A 23,874-nucleotide genomic window follows, 5' to 3' on the forward strand; every position below is an offset into this window, starting at 1 on the left:
GCAGTCAGAGGATCAGCGAAGGGTAATTATTTTGCCAGCAATGCAAGTGCAGACTTAAAAGCTATTTACCAGGATGAACGATATACTAATAAGAATCTGTCATAAGCCATTACAAGTTTATAGATTTGTAGATTATCTGTGAGAAGAGAGATCACCGCACAGCAAAATACAGCATTTCAGAAAAATGCAAAACTAAATTATTTTTTGTGTGGCATAAGAAGATGTCACTTTGGAGCTCTGTTGAGTCTCAATAAATCCCAAAAAGAGATAACAAAAAATTAAAAAATTCTCAGTCCTGATGGTGTATAATAGAGCGTCAAATCAGATAATGGATTCTTGTTCTAGTAAGCACGTTTTCTGTGGCCAGTGCTTACCAGAGAGCAAATAGACACTTTCCAATTGCACATTCTAAATGTGGAGCAAGGTTCACACACTCTAATTTATCTCCTCCCACATTCACCATCCTTTCTTATGTCAGAGAAAGAACAGAGTGAGACAGAGTGCAGAAGTTTCTTTGCCTCCCACAGGAGCAATGCCATGCATGAATTAGCATCTTCAGATCCATTTCAAGAGGAGAAAGGGCTTAACCTAATGATGACACTGGCAGATTTCAAAAAGCAAATCTAAAATTAGACTCAGAGTGCCAACAGGTCAAATTGGTGTGATTTTAGAGCGGGTGCTAACAATATGTAATCAAAGACCTTTTTAAGCTATTCAAATCATGGATGTTATTTCCTAGAGGGAATACCTTAAATACCATGAAAATATTACCTACTTAAAAAGCAGAGTTATAGGCTCTTATAGCTTCTGACTTTACCTGTCCTTATTTAAGTACAAAAAATTATCAAGCAATATTAAAAGATCCACCATTACATTGAAAAATAGATTTCAGTCTTCTTAAATGAGTTGAATAATAGTATTAAAAAAAGCCTATCATATGCAATCAGATTAAGAAGCCTACACAATCTTACGGATCCTTGATATAGGAATTTTTCTTGGTTCCATAACTAAGCACTTACAGCGACATACTGTAAGCTATCACCTAATGCATCATCACTTGAAGTGATCAATACAGAGACTTGGGATACTTGATCATATTGTTACCATTGCTGCACAGAGTTTGTGGTCTAAATAAGCAAGACAGACAAGAGAGCAGAGCAGTCAAGGGACTCAAACAACACATTACAAGCACCGTACCGGTTCCTCAATCATTTGTTTGCTGTGATGCATCACACAGCAAAAAGCCTCAAAGGCATGTGAACAAAGGTCATCCATACATGTTTTTTCCCTGATAACTGCTTTTGTGCCATACTACCCCAAGAACGCAGATAGAGAGTCGTGACCAACACATGACCCAGTGACATAAGTTACAAATAAAGGCTGGAAGATTTGCAGGGTAATAAGTAATTTTCACTATGGCTAGTGCTAGAAGTTTGAAAAAAAAAAACTAATTAACTAAAAAAGTCTAAATTTGGACAAGACTCAGCAACAACCGTAGGTAAGAAAACTTCCCCCGCCCTGCAGTCTCTTCAGATAGTGAAACTTCTTCAAGGTTAACAAAATACAGAAGATATTTAACCAAAAACAAGCTTTTGTGGACTAAAATAAGTTGTAGGACCAACCCTGGTGACAAAAAAGAGTTTGTTAGCTCGACAAGTAGCAAGTGTCACTGAGCCATTTCTTAGAAGTATTTCATTCAGATTACATGCCAGGAGAAAGTAAGAGAGATTTAAGAAAACCTCTGAACCAAGAGGTTATGACAGCAGTAAATTATTCAGGAGTTACAGTTGGAGTCCGGCCATCAGAGACCAGAGAGGACCCAAGAGTGACGTAGCTAACTCCTCCTGGTCACAATTTGAGGCATCCTCATGACACTCTGGGAGATGAGAAATACCACTCATGTTTTCAAATAACATCATCCTTAACCAGATCTAGGTTTAACACTGGATGTTAGAACTTAAAACATACATTTCCCAGAAAAGAACAACATATTCTGCAGGAGAGAAAAAAAAAGATTTTCATTCAAAGCATAAAGGAATAAAAACAGCTTAGAATTTTAATTTTGAGAATTGAAATATCTTATAAAATGCACCAAAGCTTTTTCCTACTCAGATTCCTTGATAGTTCCCATCTAGTCATCTAAAAATTAAAGTGATAACTTCCATACACAGAGTACCTGAGCACAGTGCCTTACTGATTTCAGGCGGTTTTGAGTAAGGATCTGTGCAGGTGATGTCCTCACTGGGACCACAATTACCATCAAATTCCTGTCCACTGAGCAAGGCTCAAATTTACACAGTTTGTATGGTTGCTATGAAACATTCACCATAAAGATGTCTATACAAAGTAATCTCTTATCTTTAATTATACACAGTTTTATCCTGGCCCTGGTTACCAGTCCAGCAAAAAACAAACAAACAAAAAAAAAACACATCAGAATCCCACATATGTGCAGAACAGGGAGAAAAGTGCATCTCTAATAAAGCCTCAACAGCTAAACTGTCTGTAGATTTTCCCTTACAAAAATAAAAAGCCAAAGCTAAACTCTTATTAACATCAACCAATACTGGTCCTGCAAAGAAATAAAAATAAAAGAAAAAAAACAAAGACACAGCAATCAGATGGCCTCAGCTGGAGCAGAGTGACTTTCAGAATGTCAGTTAACTAGAAGGAAATTAAGTTATTCATCACTCACTTATGCAGCTCCAGACTAAAATTTTACAAGATGTCTTCACAGACGAACATCTCAGGAACAAAACGCTACTTATCATATACTTTACAGGCTAGTAGTTCTACTACTCCACATATTTACTGACCATTAGCTTACATGTAGCAGATAGTTGTCTTTCTCTTACTTACAGCCCATTTTATTCACACCTGGAAAAGCACTGAAGTATTCATTTGTCAAAGTCAGCATGACCAGGAGACCATAGCTGATAAACACACAGAGCTCATCTGTACTATCACATAAGCCTTGTTTTTTTCCACTTAATTCCTCTCAAAAAAAAAATCATTTTTAAAGTCCTCTGAATACAACTTCTTCATTCAACTGCACTCGTGCTAGCAGTTTAAAAACTGATTTAACACATTTTATTCTCTTACCTGAAGGACTGCACACATAGATTATATTACTGTGAACATTAAACTGTACTAACGAAAAATACAGATGTCCGAACCAAACTGAGATGCGACCAAATCAAGCCTGCAGCAGCACCCCCTGAACCTTGCTTGCAGTTAGAATGACTGATGCAGATCTCACAAAAAGAATGACATTTTCACCCAGATTCTCTTTTGGTTTTTCATGGTTTTCTTTGGTGACCTTTTGGTTTTTTTGTTTCAGTGGAACCAAGACAGAGGAAATAAGGATAAGCCTATAATATGTAGAAAACTCAAAATACATACAAAAAAGGTACTTTCATGAAGCACTAATAGATGCTTGAATACTGTTTTACTCTCTGTTATGCCAGTGGCACAACACATCAGATTTTATATTGCCAGCCGCTCACTTCAAGAAACCTTTAAGCCCTTCAAGGGTGTCAGTAAATTCCCTTCCATATTCTTTGAAAAAAAGTAAATTTCTTTAAAATATCATTGAAACATAACCCATAAACCCAGTTTAAGAATTACTTTTCCACATAAGGTTATGTGGACTAGATGCCTTAGACACTGTAACATGATGGAAAAGCACAGCAATGACAGCGGAGTAGCAAGGTCCTAGGCCACAGCAAGTAAGGATATGCTCAAATACAGCAACCGTGAGCACAAAAACAAAGGAAAGACTCTGCTTACATTTACTTATGTTTAGAAGACCTCAAGTACGCAGAGATCTCCAGCAAGATACCACTGCCTCCACTGCCAGCCCTTAAATGAGGTCTGGAAAGCTTCAAGTCACTCAGGTGCATTGCGTGCACCTGAGCTCCCCTGGCTTGGCCCTGCCTTCCCACCAGGTGCTCAAATCACTGCTTCAGGACATGACTCAGCATTTCCACTACAGACACTATATGTGTTATTCTGATTTTTTTTTGTTTTAAATAGAACTGAAAACCATTTTGTAACTTCATAGAAGCAAGTTCTCTGTCCTGTGCTTCTCCTAATACATTGCTACAATTAAAAATAACAACAAAAAACATGTTTTATACATGGAGGAATGTAATCAAACTGAGCTAACGTTTTAATGTTGTACTGAAATAAAATAAAGCAGTCACAAGTCAGTGGTAATCCTCACTTCCAGATAAATAAGGAATCTATCAAACACTCTAACGTTATACCCTTACTTGTTTGCCAGTTCCTTCAACTGTGTTTTAGACAATTCCATAGCATAGCCAGCTTCCAATCTAGATGCAGCCTACAAACATACTTCCTTGACAGTTCACGTTGTGAGCATACTGACAGAAAGCTGGCTCGAATGTAGATAACAGTGATCAGGGGTGCTCCACGCCACTTCACATGCATGCAACTGAGTGAAGAGGAAGTCTATCCGGATCAACTGAACCACTTTTAGAGGGTGCTGGCTCTCCACTGAGTACAGCACTGGAACACCCAGCCCCAGCTATTCTCTGTGAGCACTCATCACTTCCCTACACCAGCCAGGCAGGGCACCCAGAGACACACCTGGGGATTGGGAGCACAAGATCTATGCATCAAACGCAGTCTCTGTGCAACATAACCAGTCTTTTTCAGATCTGAGTTTGCAGGAGGAAAAAGAACTACAACCTATATTCAGGTCAACAGAGTAAAACAACTAACAAGCAACAGAGAGAGGCAGAGAGGCACACCTCTCATATATACTCTCGTATACACTCTCAAGAGTATACCTTTCCACCTTGTGGCCAGTTTGCAAAGCCACTCAGTGGGAGACATTCAAACTTTCAGAACCCAGAACTTTTCTGCTAAAGGCAACAGTGCCTTGCTTTCTAAAGGGATTGGGAGGCAGGAACCACAGCTGAAATGGTCAGCTTAACTTTCCATGCAGGTTACCACCCAACATGCTAAAAATATATTGTTGGGTCACACAACCAATAAGTAAACAAACAAACAAACAAACAATCTGGCATTGACTATGGCTGCCATTTCCTTTATAAAAGCTGGCCCTGGTTAGCAGCTCAGCTAAATAGTAAGTGCAAATAGCTGTGAACAAAGCAGCGCATCATGGTAAACAGCTTAACACACTCAAAGCAGAATTTACAAACAGCTCATCCTGTTAGGATTTACACACTACGTACAGGTGCCTTTATTTTGACCTCTAACCACTACACACTCAGTCGCTCCAGTTGTGTTCCTTCTTGTTCAGTAGAAACAAAGCACAGAATGCTTACTTTTTTTTCCCTGAATTTTCCAATATCCCGTACTTCTTGTTTGCTTACAGGATTTGAGGTTCTTGTGGTTCGTTGCACCATTTCTGATGCAATTATAAAAATAAACAAAAAGGGAAGCAGGAAATAATTTCATTCATCCTAACAGTCTGCAAACAGTGTAACTGTATTCAGTGGTCCTTCCTGGCAGCCCTTCCTTTATTGATAGCAACAAGCTTTCATAACTTGGAAATTAAAAAGGACATGATTGGGAGGCTCAGAAACTCTACACTGATCAGCTGGCGATGAGAAATCTAAATAAAGAAAACAAAATCCAGTTCCATTAGCACACTAGCTTTAACAGAGTAAGCTGTGAAAATTTCTGTGCTCATTTGCAGAGTAAATTGGGGACTATGTCACAACTGACAAATTGACATTTTCGCTCCATACCAAGACTTAAGCAGAACTGTGCTAAGTGTTTTTTTTAGGAAAGTACTGAAGATACAGAAAAGGGATAGAAAGCTACATACCAGGAAATTTGTTGTAGCACAAATGTTTGCAATTTCTGAGGAAAAGGAAGATTAAGAGGTAAGAATATGCAAGAATATTGAACTGTAAAAATGGTGCATCTCCTTGCTTTGCAAGGTCCAACAAGAAACAGACAACATGCTAAAATAAAATCATCAGTACTGCCTATCGGTGAAAATAAAAAGCCACATTTTAATGAAATCACATCAATTTTGAAAACATTCCAGGTGGCTGGAAAAAGTATTCTGGAGTACAAATATCTTTGTAAACTCAACTTTACAAGAAAAGTAGTTGGTAGTGCTATGAATCAGGATTAAAAGACTAAAAAAAATGCAAAAAGAACAGTGCAAAAAAAAAAAAAGATAATATGAAATGTCATTGATGTCACCTTACCTCAAGAGACAGCATCCCTTTGTACCAACCACAGCAAAATTTGTTCTCCTAAACCTTTCCAGGTCAACAAATTCTCTTGCATGTTCACACTGCTCTGATGCTATATCACCCTAAGCTTTTCCAATATAGCTAATAATTTGAACAATATAACAAGAAATATTGAAATATCGGGTCCTTTCTGTTACGACTATGGCCCACAGAACGTGCAAGTGCCTCCAGCTTACCAGACACCTGACGAGGAGGCCAGAAGAAAAAATAGTTTTTATATATGCAATTGAAGCTCCCATAAACTTTGTCATCTCATAAACTTGCATTCATTAAGTTTCAGAGAGGGTGGTCAGGCACTGGAACAGGCTGCCCAGGCTGTGGATGTGGCTCCAAGCTGCTATGATTTAGAACCACCCTTAGCATTGTTTAGTATTCCAGAGAGTACTGGGAACACTTGGTCCTTTCCTTCTCTTGGTTTCAGTCATTTGGGTCAGTGAGGCTCACCTTCTTTTCTCTCATTCAGCTCATGGCTTTTCTCATATACAACCCCTCATTACTGGACTCTGCCCGAGCTCTTTATCTAATATCATTTAATTTCAGCTGTTCACCATGGTCCTTCCAAAAACACTTTCCAGGTTCCCTAACTCCCAGCAGTCTTATCATAATTTATTGCTTCTGAACCTCGTGCAGTCCAAGTATTATTTCCTCATCATCAGGGTCAGATAAACCCTCTTTTGCATTGTCTGAACAAATGCAGGAGAAAATTGAGGGCACAGTGGTAATACACTCTCTACTGACCGTTCCTGGGAGAAATAATTACAGAGGAAATCTTGCTTAGTCGCTACAGTTCTGGAAAAGAGTAAGCTCAGTGCAGATGAAATATTTGGAGAATTTTCTTGTCAAATCCTCAGAGCACAGGTGAGCCACTATTTGTCAACAGCCAATAACTGGGTCAAATTTTTTACAGGAACAATAGAAGAATTACAGGAGAAAAATTAGGTTGGAAAAAAGAGAGACGAAGAAACAATTTTAGCTCAAGCTTCTTCAGAGCCACAGTGTGGGGACGGGAAGGTAAGCACAGTGCTAACTGAGAGGAAGAAGGAATTCTGAAGAGATCTTTGAGGGATATTTTTAAACCAAATCTCTCTGTTGACATTTAGTCAGGTGAGATATACATATTTAACACACTTTGCAAACAGACATGAAATCATTTTATGACAGCAGGAGCTTTCTGCGCAGTCCTGGGCAGGCAGAGTAAGTGATGGAAGGAGCATTTCCACCTCATTCTCCAGCAATATCAGATCATAACTCTTAACCACTTGTTTTCTGCACTGCTCTGCAGCTGGTCTTATCAGCTGGTTATACTCAGCTTTCCCCTAGATACATCCATACTGAGAGCTGTATGATACCTGGACATGTGTTCAGGCTACATGTGGAGGACAAGATCTATGACCCTACTTCAATAAAACCTTACTCGTTGTTTTGGAAAAGGAGCCAAAGAAGATGATTTTGAGTAGATGACTCTTCAGAGAAACAGATCCTCAAAAGCCATTATGTTCCAATGTCCACCATCTAACTAAGCTCACGTAAGCCATAGTCCCAAATACATTTCTGAACACTGGTATGGTGGGTGCAATCACACATCAAATACTTTTGGGGCAAATATATTTTATGCTATTTACTTTCAGGAGGTTTTCATTACCCTTCTCTTTGGTCACCTTGGCATCTGCACTTCACTCCTTTGTTTGCTTTCCATTGTTTCCCTTTCTTTCACACAAGCCACAGAAATCCCAGTATTTATATTCTGATCAGCAAATTTGAGTAATCTTTTTAAATGAATTTTTTAAGCTCATCTTCAATAGTCTCTGCTTTTGGAAATAACTAAGGTGCACTACTCCCCTGACTCTGTTCTGCTCCAGTTCTCAAAACGTGGTTCTCAATGTTGCATAGCGGATGTGGGTTTCTTAAGCAGGAACAACAGAAGATGATTAAAAAGAAAGTCTGAAGGCAGAAGTTTTTGGCACAGGAGTCCATATCTCTACTCAAAAGTTTTAGGGGGTAGATAGTTCAAAATGAATAAAAAACAGCATTTCAGGTAATCTGAGTGCTTTCTTTTGTTTATGAGCTATTGGAAGGCAAGTTTCTAGGAAAATTTGACAGTTAAGGGCTGAATATTTTTAAGAAGGTAGTTATTACTTCTGTTTTACTGAAATTATGTGACACCACATGAAAAGCTCAGAAAAACATTTGTTTCTTTGGTGGCAAAAGCAGCTACAAAACAAAACAAAAAACCCACCAAACAAACAAACAAACACTAAGGTAAATTTGTGATATTTATTACTTTTTTGAACTAAGGGAACACATTTTGCAGCATCGCTTGCCATTTTTTATCTGTGTGATAATCTGACATAATAGGTGATACATTTTGATTATCAACAATATTTATCCTTTTGTAACAACATTTTGTATATTTTAGTTTTCAAGACACTATTCTTTTCCTCAGTATTTCAAAAATGCATAGATATTCACAAATAGTTCCCTTCATTATTATGTTTTTAGTTTAACAACAACAACAAAGATTCACATTCCTTTGCATTTTGTAATAGTTGCTAGGCTTTGGACCTAACCAAATAACAATATTTCCACAGCTAGCTATATGAAGCTAAGCTAAATCTCAGACGTAACTGAACTAGACTACAGGTCCAGTTTCAAGTGCCAATGAGAAGTCTGGGTTTAAAAGTCAACAGCTGGTGAAAAAAGTGGAAAAAGAACAAAAAGAAATGATGTGTTCTTCCCCTTTTGATTTGTAGGAAGCTATTAACAACTATGCTTGGACACCAATACAGCTGCCAAGTATCCTCGTGCTAGGTACTCACAAAGCTCCATCTCACCCCTGTGTAGACACAGCTCTGTTTGGAAAGACGTACTTTGGGAAACTACAGCTGCTGATGAGGTTGTTGGCATTCCTGACATGCTCACAACTGCTATTCAAGATACTCTGTCTTCCAGGAATTCGAATAAGTGCCCACTCTGCTATATTTCTGCTTGTGATGCTTGAAAAAGTCATTACGGGCTGGCTGGAGTAGCAGCAGAAATAGTACAGTTATTTGAGATGAGAACAGTCATTTGAGAGAGACCACAAGCTCAAGATCTTGGTAGGTCTATTTTGTTGGGGTTTTTTTGCTTGTTTGTTTTTCTAGATACAGGTCTCAAGCTTGCAGAAAGAGAGCTTGCATTTCCTATCCTGTTGCCAATAGGAAGCTTTATCAGGACCGAAAATACAAATTGCAGGAGAGAGGGTGCTATCTGCTTGTTCCTGAGTTAAGCTATCTATTGAAAAAAATAATCTAGAGAACAAAAAAATACTTGGAGAGGCAATGATGAGCCCTTACAATAAAAAGATGAGACAGAAAGATTGTTTTCCACTCTTACTCAGCACTTTTACTATTGAGTTGCCATTTTTTTCTCACTTTTCCTCTCACTTCTCTTTTTTCTTTTCTTTGGACTTTTGATCCAAATAATAAACGCGCTTTCTGGTAGAAAAAAAGAGTATCTTTTGTGTTTAGCAGCACGCACAGAATCCCGGTGAACAATGCAACAACATATTTCACAAACAATGTCAGCATTCCCATTACTCTCTGTTACTCTTTTCCCTATTAGGGATTATCCAAAACTGTTCCATACACACAGAGTAATCACTTCATATTTATTTGTCAAGATGAGCCATATTTGTTCTAGAAACACAATCACAAGTGAAAACATCTAAGTAAACCAAATCCATGGCCAGACTGGTCACTTCTTGAAACAAGTGTTATGCTGTTCCAGCAAATGCAAAGCCAAAACCAGTTCACTCTGACATGGAATAAAAAGCTACCAAGTATCTTCTCTATTAAATGGAGTCATGTGAAATTGTTTGACCCTGACCTCTCAACTAAATCCACTTTTTAGGAAACATCTCAAAGTAATCATAGAATTATAGAATCACCAGGGTTGGAAGAGACCTCAAAGATAATCCAGTCCAACTGTTCACCTGCCACCAATATTTCCCACTAAGCCATGTCCCTCAGTACAATGTCTGATTGTTTCTTGTTTTCTCCAGTGTTACTTCTGCTTTTGTTAGCTGGCTTTGACTCTCAGCAGATAACAAGTCACCATCCAAGAGCCTTTCAGCAGCCCACAGGAGATCCAGAGCAGAGAGAAAGGACGGACTACGCTGGACTGCTGCCAACAGCCACCAAAATACATGGTCAATATTTTCACCTAAATGCTTGCAATTACTATGATACAATAATAACAGTAACTGTAAAACAATAACTTATTGCTTAGATAAATGCTAAAGTTCTTTTTATGATTCCCTCTCCCCAGGAATCAAATATCTGGGGGATGCAAGTGGTACCATCATTGAGGAGGGACTTGGAAAAAATACAATCCATAAATAAACTACTGGTTTCACTGAAATTCCTTGGATTCTGAGATATCAGTGGGAGGAGTGTGATCTACAGTAAAATCATAATAATAAGAGGTTTAGAAAACCAGAGAATATGCTGCAACACTGGAAAGCTATCATTTTCTGTAGATAGCAGCAATCTTTTTTCTTCTGTTCAAGTACTTATTTGAGGCATTCAGTCTAAAGGACATAATATTTATAGATTTCATTCATATTTATAAATCCCTTTTACAAATTATTTCTGTTGCTTTATGAATTTACAAGGTCATGTCCTAGTCCATAGAGAATATCTGTAGCGTTTGACTGAAACTCATGGCAATTCTCTGGAGATACTCATAAACTGCATTTTTAGACTCTTGAGAATTTCAAATATCAAGTTGTAGGATAACCATATGCCCCCAAGTTGGAAGGAATGCCTTCACATTCAAAAGGTTACTCAGATATGAAAAGATCATGTTCTGAACACAAAAGCAGTTGATGACATGTCATAATGTAAAGAGTAAGGGAAAACACAGTCAATTGTTAGGCTTGTTGCTGTTTTCCTGGGAGATCCACAATTCCAAAGGCTTTTCATGACAGCCGCACTTTTCTGTCACATCACAAGCCCTTTGAACCACCAGGAAGATGGCTCACAGCAGCAAGGCAGTGCCAAACAGCAACAGCAGTAACGTACGCACACAATCCAGAGATCCTAAGAATAAAAGCCCAAAATTGGGCTTTTTGCTTGGGAACTCTCATCAGAAGGCTTTCTGATGAAAAGCACAATTTCTCCAAAGCCTAAATATTTCTCAGAAGACTTTTTCCTAGATTTTCTCATGTTTTCTATCACAAAACTTGAAATACATATTTACAGTTGCCTGGTGTGACCTGATTCTGACTACTCTGGTTTGAAGAAATAACCTGAAATATTAATTTTCAGATGTATTTCCTATTGGGTTATCTTGTCTCCTGAGGACTGTGGATCGCAGGGCTGGATCCATTTGCAGATGGCCCTCTCTCCACACAGGACTAACACATGTTTTGGTAGAATCAGTTCAATAAATTAAATCAGGAAACATTTTGATTTAGAAAGACCTTAAAGTTTTATTTAGAAATGAAATAAAACGTGAAACAAAATGTTCCACTGCTTTAAAATAATGTTTTGAATTAATTAAGTCCCTGAACACTTTTCATACTTTTTTATTCCTATTCACAACTGAAAACAGCATTAAGCACTTTCTACAGGACCATGGACACTTACAATGACGTGCTCTAATCAAAATATCCTGAAGTCTGAAATAACTAATCTAGAAACCATAGTGAACTACAAAATGTATTGCCAGTTTTAATAAATATGCAGTTTTAAAATAGAAAATAAATTTACAACATCAAGATTCATGCTGTCAGAAGAGGGTAATGAGATTGATTGTAAAGATATCCTTTCAAGGCTTTTGCTTCTCCTATATTATAATTTGATAAAATTACATTTTTCAATATTTAAAATCAGTGAGTTTGCTGGTAACCTTCAGTAAGGTCAGAGTTTTACCCTTTGCTGTCACTGAACTGTGGTTTAGTTACTCTGGATGAGAAAAAATACCTACACGCAACATTTATACATATATATATATGCAGGTATACAAACAAACACACAAAAATACAGTACTTATGCATTTGTACATAAAGAAGAAACAAAAGTGCATAAAAAGAACACACCTTTCATCAAAATATGCATATAAATTGTATATATATAATAATTACAATGACATGACAATTCCCTACACATTACTCTAGCTGTGTAGCTCTTAAGTTTCCTCATCTGATTTCTTCCTCAAATTTCCAGTCCCCTTTGTGGATGCCCACCCTATGACTTGGGAGCTACACTGCGTCTTTGAACTGTTTAACATGTGCACTATATTCTAGTCAAGGGGAAGAAACCGAAAGGTCAAATGCTGCTCCTGCTCACCCCTGCCCAGAGGGACAGTGGCTCTTACATGCAGAAAGGATGCAGAAAACTCAGTGGGTTTGTGATCATGGACAATTCACCCTACAGCTTTATACCTTCCTGAATGCAACAGAAGCCTAAAAGTAAGCTCTTGAATGTGAATCTGCCCATCAACACAGTGTTCATAACTGATTAAGTTGAACTGAACCCTTACCATGTTGTCATCTTATTCAAAACTTAGAGAAAACAACGTAAGTTGGATTATACAGACTTGAAATTCCATACATCTCAGTCAAGGTTTAATGCACATGTGCTTTAAATCACGCCCTATTTAACACTTATGATTACACAGTTGACCAAATTCCCCCCAGAAAATGTTTCCACAGCCTCTTCTAATCACCTCACAGAAATCTACAACATTTGTCTTCTATTGCAGAGCTATTTACTCGGCTAGGGATCCTTAAGACAGCTCTCATGTCTGCCCCTGAAGCTAAAAAATAACTCTACTTTAAAAAAATAGAAGATTTAGAAGATATACCATTGACAAATATATGCACACATTGGAAATCAAAAGATTCAGCTCATTTACTATAAAAAGGTAATAAGCTGTGTCCTACCTATGGTGGTAATAACAGTGCCAGCAAAGAAGAAGGAACTTCCCAAGTCCCAGTGACTGATCTGAGTAGATGTGTTTCCTAAAGGTATGATTCCTGCATTTATTGCTGCCACTACTTGCTGCAAGTTTAAAAAGATTTCTGTCAATATTCATGAAACATTGATATTAATGTACATTACATTAAGATAAGTAATTTATTTAATCCAAGCAATAAACCACAAAAAGACAAGTGTTGGGCTGCTCGAGTTTTGTCATTCAGTCAGGCTTGGATTTATTGCTCAAAATACACCCGAGCATGTCAACAAGCTGCAAAGCTGTGAGCTCTACACTACTAAGGCAAAATGAACACAAAATCCATAAAGTCTATAGGAGTCATGTTAACTGGGTGACAAACACAATTATTTTTACTGTTGTAACTATTTGATGAAGAAAAATGTGCATTAGACAAAGATTTACAGTTACATTTCCCAAAATATTATTTTATTGAGTTAGGCAAGCAAATGTATTTTTTAAAACACAATTATTTTAAAACTCCAAAAGAAAAATCCATGCATTATTTTGGATAAAATGAACTCCAACTAATTAAAACATTTCTTTAAAACAGATAATTCAGTAATTAAATACATATAGTTACAGCTATGGTCATAAAACCTCCACCATATCACTAGCAAATCCAGGGTCAAGTACCAAGCATCTCTATCTTAAGTTTATACAACTACGTACTTCATAAATATTGTTCTTGAAAAAATCAGTTCCAGCAGCTGAAATGAACAAGCATGACATTTGTGACATTTTCAAAGTCTTGAGAAATATAAAGCATTTTCTATATTGGCAGTGTCACCTACTGTACATGGTTATCACAAAAGAGGATTCCTGTGCCATTTTATCTCCATTGCAGGTATATACCAGTATTTGAGTTAAACACCACATGTCAAGAAAAAGTATTTTTAAACTTGCAATAAATATTTAAAACGGGATTTCTTTCATAATCCTGATCATTATAATAATAATTGACATTTAACAAAAGAACATCACAGGAAGTAATCCTGCAAAGCTACAATGAACATCTTCACTAACAAATAGCTTCATCTTGGTGAGTTGTCCAAAAATGACTTTGCAGATAAAGACATTCAGCAACAGGGTAGACCAGAATAGTTTTCTGTGTGGGCAGAAACCCCACTGTTTTGGTTTCTGAAACTGCCCTGACTGAAGCCCTCTGAAATTGTTTGACTACTTCAGAGGAAGATTGTTTTTCAGAATTATTAATTTTTTCAATCACAAAATAGATCAATAATTCGACAATGAGATGATTTTTATTTCTAAACAGTGCTCATGCAAGTGCAAGTCAGTTCATGTGGATAGACATGACAAAATATCAATGCTGGGATCCCCAGGCCATTGATTTTCCATGACTAGATCTCCGCCAAATTCCACCACTTCCATTTTGCCATTACCAAAGTTCAGATGCACAAAGCAGCCATCTCTGAAACGACCAGGATCCCACCACCATTTTCAGCACCTGGGGTTGTCAGTAGAAAGCCAACTGGGGTAATTTGACATAGAATTTGCATCGTTTTACCTTCTATACCTTCAACTTTACATTTTAAAATCCTTTAAAGTACCAGAAAGCAAGACATCCAAGATGTTGAATTTTCAGTCCTACTGAGGAAGAAGAAAAGGATGGGGAGAGGGAAGGAGAAGAGAGTTTAATTTTCCTTTGGGTTTGAGGAATAATGCCTCTTCAACACTTGTACATTACACAAACTTGGCAATTATAAGTACTGACAAGTGCTTACATTAGTTTAAAAGGAGACATATCAGATTAAACCCCATATGGAAACCAGCCCTTATACTGATTTTGGAATTCATGCAACACATATACTCCTTTGACTTACGTACCCTAGTGTGCTGCATTATGAAGCCTCTTGAATACATTTTGAGTATTGTTTCATTTTAGAGAACTAAGAATTTTCACCAGAAATCCTTGCACCTGCAAGTGGGAACATGACCTCCTGTGAGGACATCATATGGTAAAGTGCTGGATCAATATAATTTTATAGGACCGTTCACGTTTTATTACAGTTTAGCATGCTGTGTGAATGCCCTATACAGAGCAAAGCACCTGTTTAGGCAGTCTAAGACCAATTTTTGTACAGATCCAAATTTAAAATTTTTTCAGAACTTTATATCATCACCACAAAGTTTTGAAGCCAAATGACATCAGTGTCTTATCTATGAAAGGTGAGCTCATCAAAACTGCTCAAAGATCTGTTACAGCTATGCATTTCCTAACTGCAGTATCCTACAACTACAGAATTCCAGGAAAAAGAAACAGCTTAACCCAAAACTGCTCTGTTGGGTTAGTCCTGACAAAACACAACAGATGGTTACAAAAGACAATTAGCCATTATTATGTCTCTGATTTCAGCCAACAGCTAAATAGGAAAAGAATGTAGAGTCAGGGCAAGCAGGAAAGTGATGCTTTCTCTTCACACAGCTTCTGACTAGCACGCTTAGAGACCTTGTGTGAGAGGCTGCATGGTGTTAAGATAGTTCAGGGTGGATCTCTTTACCACAGATTTCACTACTTTTGGAGGCCACATGCATTTTGGGAGCCAAAACACATTATGACAATGAGTTCAGCAATTTACTCTTGGACTGTTTAAAAAAAGCACTTAGCTTTTGAGATTATTACGTGTTTTGTCATAATTTTATAAAGTTCTTATGATACGAGAAACACTGAATTGAAATTTCTTATTTGTCTAATCAGAGAAATTTATTATCTCACAGACCCATCTCCTGCCTCTTTTCCAAGTTAAAAACTGTTTCTTATTAAACAAATTATTTACCTATTTAAAAAAACCCACTCAATACTGTATATCAGTATTTCTTTATTGCCAGTATTTCTCATCAACCTTCTCTGTACCTTACTGATGAAACTTACGCACTGTTTTAAACACAGTTTTAGTCTGGAAGGGCCAGATGATGCCTTCATCATCTGGTTGTTAAGTTTCCAAACACACACTATTAAGCTTTCTCCTCTGCAGTTCCTGTGTTTGGGAGAAGCCAACCTTAAATATTAACAAAGCTACTTTATTACATTTCTTCACAGTCACCCATAAGTCATTCTTACTAACAAGGACGACAGGCTTGAAAGCAGCAAGGTCACAGGTTTACCGTGATCAATAGCACTATCTCATAAAGTCTTTGGATTGGAGGCCATATTTCCATCTTAGTTTGGTCAGTTCCTGTGAACAGGTCCTCATCTAAGACTATTCTTAAGTGTAATGTTAAAAGAAAATATCCTATAATAAAATTCCTAACGTGTGCATGTTGGCGCACAATTTGCAGGGCAGCATCTTCTTTTTGACTACATAGATTGCACAAACGTAGCTGGACTATCGGATATCAGCATTTCCTTAGCCTGGAATAAAAACTCAGCCTCATGCAGTTGTTTTCTGCTAACTTCACTGAGGGCCAGGATCTCATCCTCTGTGCCTAAAAAGCATCCTGTTACTCATAGTCAGTACTGCTAGATCCAATTTTCCTTGTCACTTTACTCTTGATCTCCAGTTTCCTCTCCTCACTGTTGCTTTACCATTAGAGCAAACACAACCATTTCATTTGTCGCAAGTTTGGCATAACTTTCCTCCCTTTACAACTTTTTTTTCTGTCATTTGAACTCTTTGGAATATCCTAACATATACAGCAGCATGAGTGACTCTGCGTTTACAATCTTGAAACAGAATCAGTCAGAATCATGAAAACTATATAATCTTTACATTTATATCAGGTTGTAGCCAATAAACAGTTTGCATGGTCTTAAGATAGGAATTTCTAGCCATTTAAAAAGCAACTTTACAGCAATAGAGTTCAGTGACAGCCATAGAGGCAATTTTTCTTCTTTTTCTTATTATTATTCCCCGTGCAAACTAAATTCTGACTTAAACCTCAGTTTCACTTCAGCACTACAGAACCACTTAGCTTTAGTATAGGAATATGGACAGTTTTCATTCCTAAGCCATGTAGATTCTTTCACTTGCCTTGCCTTCCCTGAGCGTATTTGTCTACCAATTGTTTTGTACGAAATGCCTGAGGACTGAGCAGAGGAGGGGTCCCCCAGCATGCAGCACACAATCAAGGTCTCTATGTGCAGTAATTTTAATAATATCATATGCTTTCTATAAAAGTATTAGTGTTTTCACCACTTGTTTTTATTTGTCTTCACAATGGTGAAATGTAGGGGGATTTTTGACAGCAAAGAAAACTGACATAAAATTTTAAAGTATCTAAAAACCTTAGGAACTTAATTCCCATTTTTTAAATCACATGGACCTTTAGGCTTGCTCTGTACTGTATCTGAGGCACAGGCATGAGGTGCATTCAGGTATTAACTCATGCTACATCCAAACTACCTGGCTCTACACCTCTATCCAGGCATAAGCTTCAGTGGAACATCACAGCAAAGAAAGGAGATGTTTGAGTGCAAAGCGGATGGGCCAGGAATCCGTGCTACTTTCAAAAACTGGATCTGAGCTAGAAAGACACATAAGCCTTGCATTCACCCTGTGCTGTTTTGCTTGAAATCTGAGCATTGGGAGAATGAGAGCAACAACATAAAATTTGATTTTAATTCAATGCCAGTTTCCCATATAATTCAGAAACACTTTCTGGTAAATACATTGTGCAGTTTTGTGTTATCACATCATGATTCATTCAAGAAGACAGCTGTCCATTGAGGCCACGCTGACCTACCCTTGCAGTTTATCACATAAATATGGCTTTCAAAAAGGAGCTATTTTGGGGGATGGTGGGGGCGGAAGTAGAAGACAATTCTCCTAGGTCAGGGAGCTCTGCTCCTCTGACCCTGCAAGGAGTCAATAGAGATGAGAGACAAAAGCAAGCTTGTTGGTAATGGAGCCACATCCACTAAACTGGGGTCCTCAGTACAACAAATACAGAGAGGTTTATAAACTGAGGAGGACAGCCTCTTGTAGTCACCTGCAAAAATAATTATATCTCAAACCAGCTGCCCTAATTCTTTCTCATCTTCTTGTCCTCCACCAGGTACTGAATACATGCTTTTGTACCAGGCTGCAGTCACTTTGCTTTTCTGAAATGATGTAACAAAACATTTCATTATTCTCAGCCTTTCTATCCAAAAATTAAAAGAGGTTCACTACAAAGTACGCTGCTGGTAACAAACATAGCATGCACTCTTCTGCTACCCACACTGTCAGGAGCTGGTTTACACTTCCCGGCAATCATTTAACAAGCAGTGTCAAAAACTCAAAGAAACCTCAAAGTTTTTGGAAACTCAGTTCTCCTCCTGGATTTCTTCCTTTGCTGTCCTACATTTTGACAAGAGCACTCCCTTTCTCTCCAGTGTAGCCATACACCTCATGCTGCCCAGCTACCGCCCGGGTCCTGCCTTTGCACTTCACCTTTGAATTGTAGAGGATGGAAATCCCAGTTCTTTGTTCAGAGGCACACCAGGATGCTTTTAACACTAAGCAAATGACTCCCCACTCACAAACCATATGCTTTTGAGCCCTACTGTTGACGGAAACTGCAATGATGTTTGTGTTGTAATTCTCTGACTGCATGTATTCTTTTTAGTCTGTCAAACTTGCAGTTGTAATCTGCAGTGGAGTGCTCGGCATGTCAAAAAGCTCTTTTCACCCTATGTTCACAATCTACTTGAGCTAAAAATACACAGAAAGATACTGAAAAACATTTATATTTCTAAATATGTAGAACAAACAGAACATGTATATAAATTTTGTGTGTGTATACATTTATATATACATATACGTATATGTACACATTTAGAGATGAGGATCTTACTGTGCTTCTTGAGATTAAAGACAGGAAGAATTATTCAGACAGCTGCTCAGGAAAACTGACTTACCAGTGAGTCATAGCTGCCACCCTCTCTAAGACAAAAACTGTCATTCAGATGCACTCATGCTAGCTAGGTTCTGGGTCCCGGAAAACTGTTCCTCTGAACTAAATACATCATTCATTCAAGAGCCCAATCCCCAAACCACCCTGCTCTAACAGAGAAGTGACAAGGATGGTTAGAATCTATTTATTATTCCTCCAGAAATCTGTATTGCTTTTAAGCTCATGAAGGATAAAGAGCATGTGTTTATAAAATTCCCTTAGGTTTAATGAGCATGAAGAAAATAGCTACAGAAGAGGGATCTATCCTACCAGCGTGCTAAAATGGGAATGGGCCCAAGGCAACAGAAAGTTTGGCAAAAATTCCCCCCTCTGTGAACTGAGAGAGTCATAGAATCATAGAATCCCCAAGGTTGGAAAAAACCTCCAAGATCACCTTGTCCAACCATTCACCTATCACCAATATTTCCCCACTAAACCATGTCCCTCAGTACAGAGAGCAGAGGTAAAGATCCAGCTGTAAGAGGACAGCAGGAAGAGGAGCAACCCAGAGCAGGACATATCCTCACCCTGGGGGCTCCAGAGCCTACCTGATTTTTGGTAATGAGACCCAACCACAGCAGGTGGATATCTGCGGAGGACAGACCTGGGAGAGGTTGGGATCACAGGTGCTTCAAGGAGGCCTTTCATTTAATAAATGTTCCTCTACAGCATCATGACCTGGGAACAGCTTGGGGGCCCTACCAGTAAGGAGACAATACTTCCTGAATGTTCCTCTCTGATGAGAGAGAAGCAGGCAGGATGTCCTGGGGTGAATACTGACTAGCAGGATCAGTGGGAGGAAAAGAGCAGCAGAATCCCTCTTCACCAGCTAGAACTACCTCTGTACTTAAAGATAAGAATACATAAGATCAAGTGCTTACAGACTCCTTACTGAGGACTGACACGCGCATAGGGTAATAATACCAACTACAGTCCCTGCACCTCATGTTTTAATTGCTTTAAAAGTCATTAATTTCATGTTGCTTCACCAATACCATTAGCAGGCACCTCTGTGACCAGTATTTGCAATTTGACATAAACTTCATGTTCGAAATGCAGCAGAATGGCTTTGTACATTAAAAAAAAAATTATGCAATGGTATTTTGGATCCCCAGTTAAATAAAATTCACTGCAACATCAATTTCTTTTATGCTAGTCTGTCACTCTTTCCAAAGCTCTAAGGCTTATGAAGCGTAAGCACCTGCTGCTTTGCAGGCCAGGATCCAGACCAAGAAGGGATGGTTCCTGCTCCCTTTTGGGGAGACTGGAAGGAACTGCAAAAGAGAGAGACTAAGATTATTTAAGGTTTGAGCTGGTACGTGCCAGACTTCCTCCAAAAGTTCCTGCTCAGAGACCCACAGGCTGCATGCAGCCCACAGGACTGAGACTGTCTGTCAACACTGTGACTCAAAAAAGGAATAAAAATTCATTCAAGCTTAATAGGCTTAGCTAATAGATTTAAAATTTGTATAAATAAATGTCAGATTTAGCTGAAAACAAAATCTTTGCATATCTTTGACTTGTTATCTCTAAAAAATTATCCAGGTAGCTCAAAAAGCTTCTAGTCTCTGGGATAGAAAGAAGGATTTACATTTCTTTATTTTAACTGTTTTCTACATGATCTGAGAGGTTGAGGCACAAGGAGCTTAGCTGGCTGAAATAAAACAACACGCTTCTGAGGATGCAGCTATATTAGTTTCTCGGGGCTAAAATGCACATTATTAAAGACCCTATGAAAAAGATATAATATCAGCTATTGGTGGAGGTGCACTATGCTGAAAAATATATTCAAGCTACTCCAAACTACGAAAATGAAGTCATAGAAAGTACATGTTTTGAAGTAAAATATTTTTAACAATGAATGAATCGTGTCACAAGCCATGATGGCATTCTGGTGATGAAAGAAAAACAGCTTGCATGTCATTCATAACTGTGTTGGGCTTTCCTCCAGAGAGATAAAGAGAGAAGACATTTTAGTCTCATTCACAGCCTGAAAGATGAATAGAAAGTAAAGAGAGAATTAAGCACATGCAAATACAGAATGGAAGTAGTCAAAGAACACAACTGTGTGGACCCCAGCCCCGAGAGCTTCCTTCTCATGCTAACCACAAAGCCCACGCAGAACCCAAAGAGATCAGCTTGTGGGATAGAGGCCAATACAGCTAATCCTGGCAGCTCATTAATTCTTTTGTTTCTTTTAAAAATGTAAGAACATTTTTGTGGACATTCAGTTTTCAGAGGAAGCCACATGCTCCAAAAGGCATTGGATTTAAATTCTACAAAGTCCTCTACTCCTAGGACAATTTCATGCAGCAATCTGAAAACTTGTTCAGATTTTGAAATGAAGGCTTTCTAAAACAAAAGCTACTGCAAGCAGCACTTGGAACTCACCAAAAGACCATGCTGTTTATTTTGATATTATTTTTTCCACTTGTTAGGGTTTTCAGAATAAACATATTTTTAATTTAAAGAAATTGGTTATGTTCTGTTATTAGCTTCAGTTTCAGAGTATCTTTAATTGTCTTTACAAAGTTTGAGATGTATCTAAGGTAACCAAAATAATTCACACCAGCTTCTTAGGACACTTTAGATACTTAAAATAATTTAACTGAAATGTCTCTAATTTCTGGGTTTTTTTATGATAATAGAAAACACAACTAGATGCTTAGGGAGTAAGTGGATTTTTTTTTTTCATTTTGGTTTATAAAGGCCAACATTAAACCAGGTAACTGCTGAGTAATACATAATTAGGTGTTATTCACATAAAAAGCTCTTTTCTTGTTTTTCAATCAGCTTTCTCTTTGGCAGGAGGACAAATATTCATCTCTCATTCCCAGGACAGCCCGCGATATGCAATACTAGTCACATCCTTACCTCCTAGGAAAAACATGATTTCTAGGGGGCCAGCAAATTCAGAGGGGGAATGAGATGTATGAACCAGCAGGAATGGCAATTTTACAGAGCTGTTGGATACAACCGTCAGTCCAGCTCACCTGTCCCCAGAGACCAACTCTTAGCCCCAGGGCACATTGTGAACTCAGCAGGTGTACACACACAATGGCTGCTATGCACAGGTGCATGAACACAGCAGGAGATTCTTCTAGGTACCTGGCAGTACTTTGTGCATCTGAGTTTGGAAATGGCTCCAACGTTTTCAAAAGTTTAGCAGTAAGTTTAGCAGAGGGAACAGTACAGGCAGTAAAAGAGAACTGGAACCAGAATGAAATAGTTAAAGATATAAGTGCCCAACTTAGAGATTATTTTTTTTCAATCTCTGATTCCTACTGTTCCTTGGATTACTCCCAGGTTTCTATCAGCTTCTGACAACAAAGTCTCGCTGATGAGGAAAAAAACTGTGCCAACAGAGATGTAAAAAATCAGATTTATTCTGTCACCTGCATTGCATGTCAGGGCCGAGCTGAGTGGGCACAGATAGAGAAACTGAAAAAACATCCACAAAAATTGACAAGAGTTCTTCCAGAAGAAGGAATAGTAGCAAAGTCTCTGGTCACATCCTCTTTACACCTTTATACTGTGTGAGATACGGTGCATAACCTTCAACAAACCAACACTGCCTCATCTGTTAATAACTGAAACCTCTGCAAGACCTTCCAGATGAAATTTAAAAAACCCACATTTAACACACAGCTTGCTGGTCTGTTGATGAGAATCAGACTCACCCAGGCAACATTTGGGTGTCCACAAGATTCCACCATGGGATATTGCTTTAGCTGTAGACTGTAGGTACAGTACCACTTAATGCTATGCACTACCAAGTTGTGCACAGCACACAGTGATCCACTTAATATTGTTGTTAATATTGGCTTCAGGTCACAGCAAAAAACATTGAAATTGCCTGAAGAAAATGAGCTCTTGAGTGTACAGATCTTCTTGGCATGGCTTGTGCACATTTTGAGGTCAGTACTAAATGGAAGTGCTCATGAAATACCAAAAAAAAAAAAAAGACGTTTTGGAAATCAGGTCTCAGGGTCAAACATTGCTGTTGTTCATTTCAGGTGTATTCTATTACAGTGAGGTAGCAAGGAACTGAAGCAGTTTGCACTGAAAGAGATTTGTAGCACTGAAATCAGAAAAGGAGAAGGTCATGAAGACCACCTCTTTGGCAACAGATGCACAAAGCTGCCGGACTGGGCTGACCTCCCAAAAGTTAAAAGGAAATTCCAAGTCACTTTGTGAGGCAGTTGAAGTTGCTTGCCCATCATCAGCAGAACACTCTATCTCATTCTCTCTGCGTGTTTTTCTGGGCTGCATAGCAGCTCTCCATTGCTCCATGTTTCATAGGTATATCAATAATATGAAAGTATAATTCCTATTGAGTACACCTAGAGGAGCCACACAATCAGCGTGAAAATACATCCCTTCAGGAAATCAAAACCTGAGCAGTAAAGCTCTGTGTGCTGGGATATACACAGTAGCATATATCGCTGAGACAGGAAGGATTTGGGTGACTAGAGAGAAAAAACAAGGATGGAGAATACAGGAAGAGAAAACTCCCTGTCCTCCGCGCATTTCTGAAAGCTCATGTGCCATAATCAGGTCCAGGGTGAAGTGAAGATTTTAGCAAAGGTGATGGAAACAAGGTGGCCCCGGTGTGCTAGTGAACTGGGTTTTCATTCCACTTGCACAACTGTTTTGGCTGAATTTGCTCTCTCAAAGCAGCCTTCCCAACTTGCTCACCTGGCTAAGCCACCACACACTGTACTGTCAATTAGGAGTCTTGGGA

General features: G+C 38.3%; 1 protein-coding gene across 12 annotated transcripts in view; it reads right to left on the reverse strand.

The window, feature by feature from the left end:
- KCNK2 (potassium two pore domain channel subfamily K member 2) overlaps positions 1-23,874 on the reverse strand; it is a 130,825-nt gene that overhangs the window by 47,094 nt on the left and 59,857 nt on the right. For all 12 annotated transcript variants that reach the window (XM_021390037.1, XM_021390034.1, XM_021390038.1 and 9 more), the window contains one exon: positions 13,186-13,303. In XM_021390037.1, coding sequence (XP_021245712.1) covers positions 13,186-13,303 — 118 coding nt within the window. The remainder of the gene's footprint in view (positions 1-13,185; positions 13,304-23,874) is intronic.

Source organism: Numida meleagris, chromosome 3 (genome assembly GCF_002078875.1).
Source record: "Numida meleagris isolate 19003 breed g44 Domestic line chromosome 3, NumMel1.0, whole genome shotgun sequence".
Taxonomy (NCBI): domain Eukaryota; kingdom Metazoa; phylum Chordata; class Aves; order Galliformes; family Numididae; genus Numida; species Numida meleagris.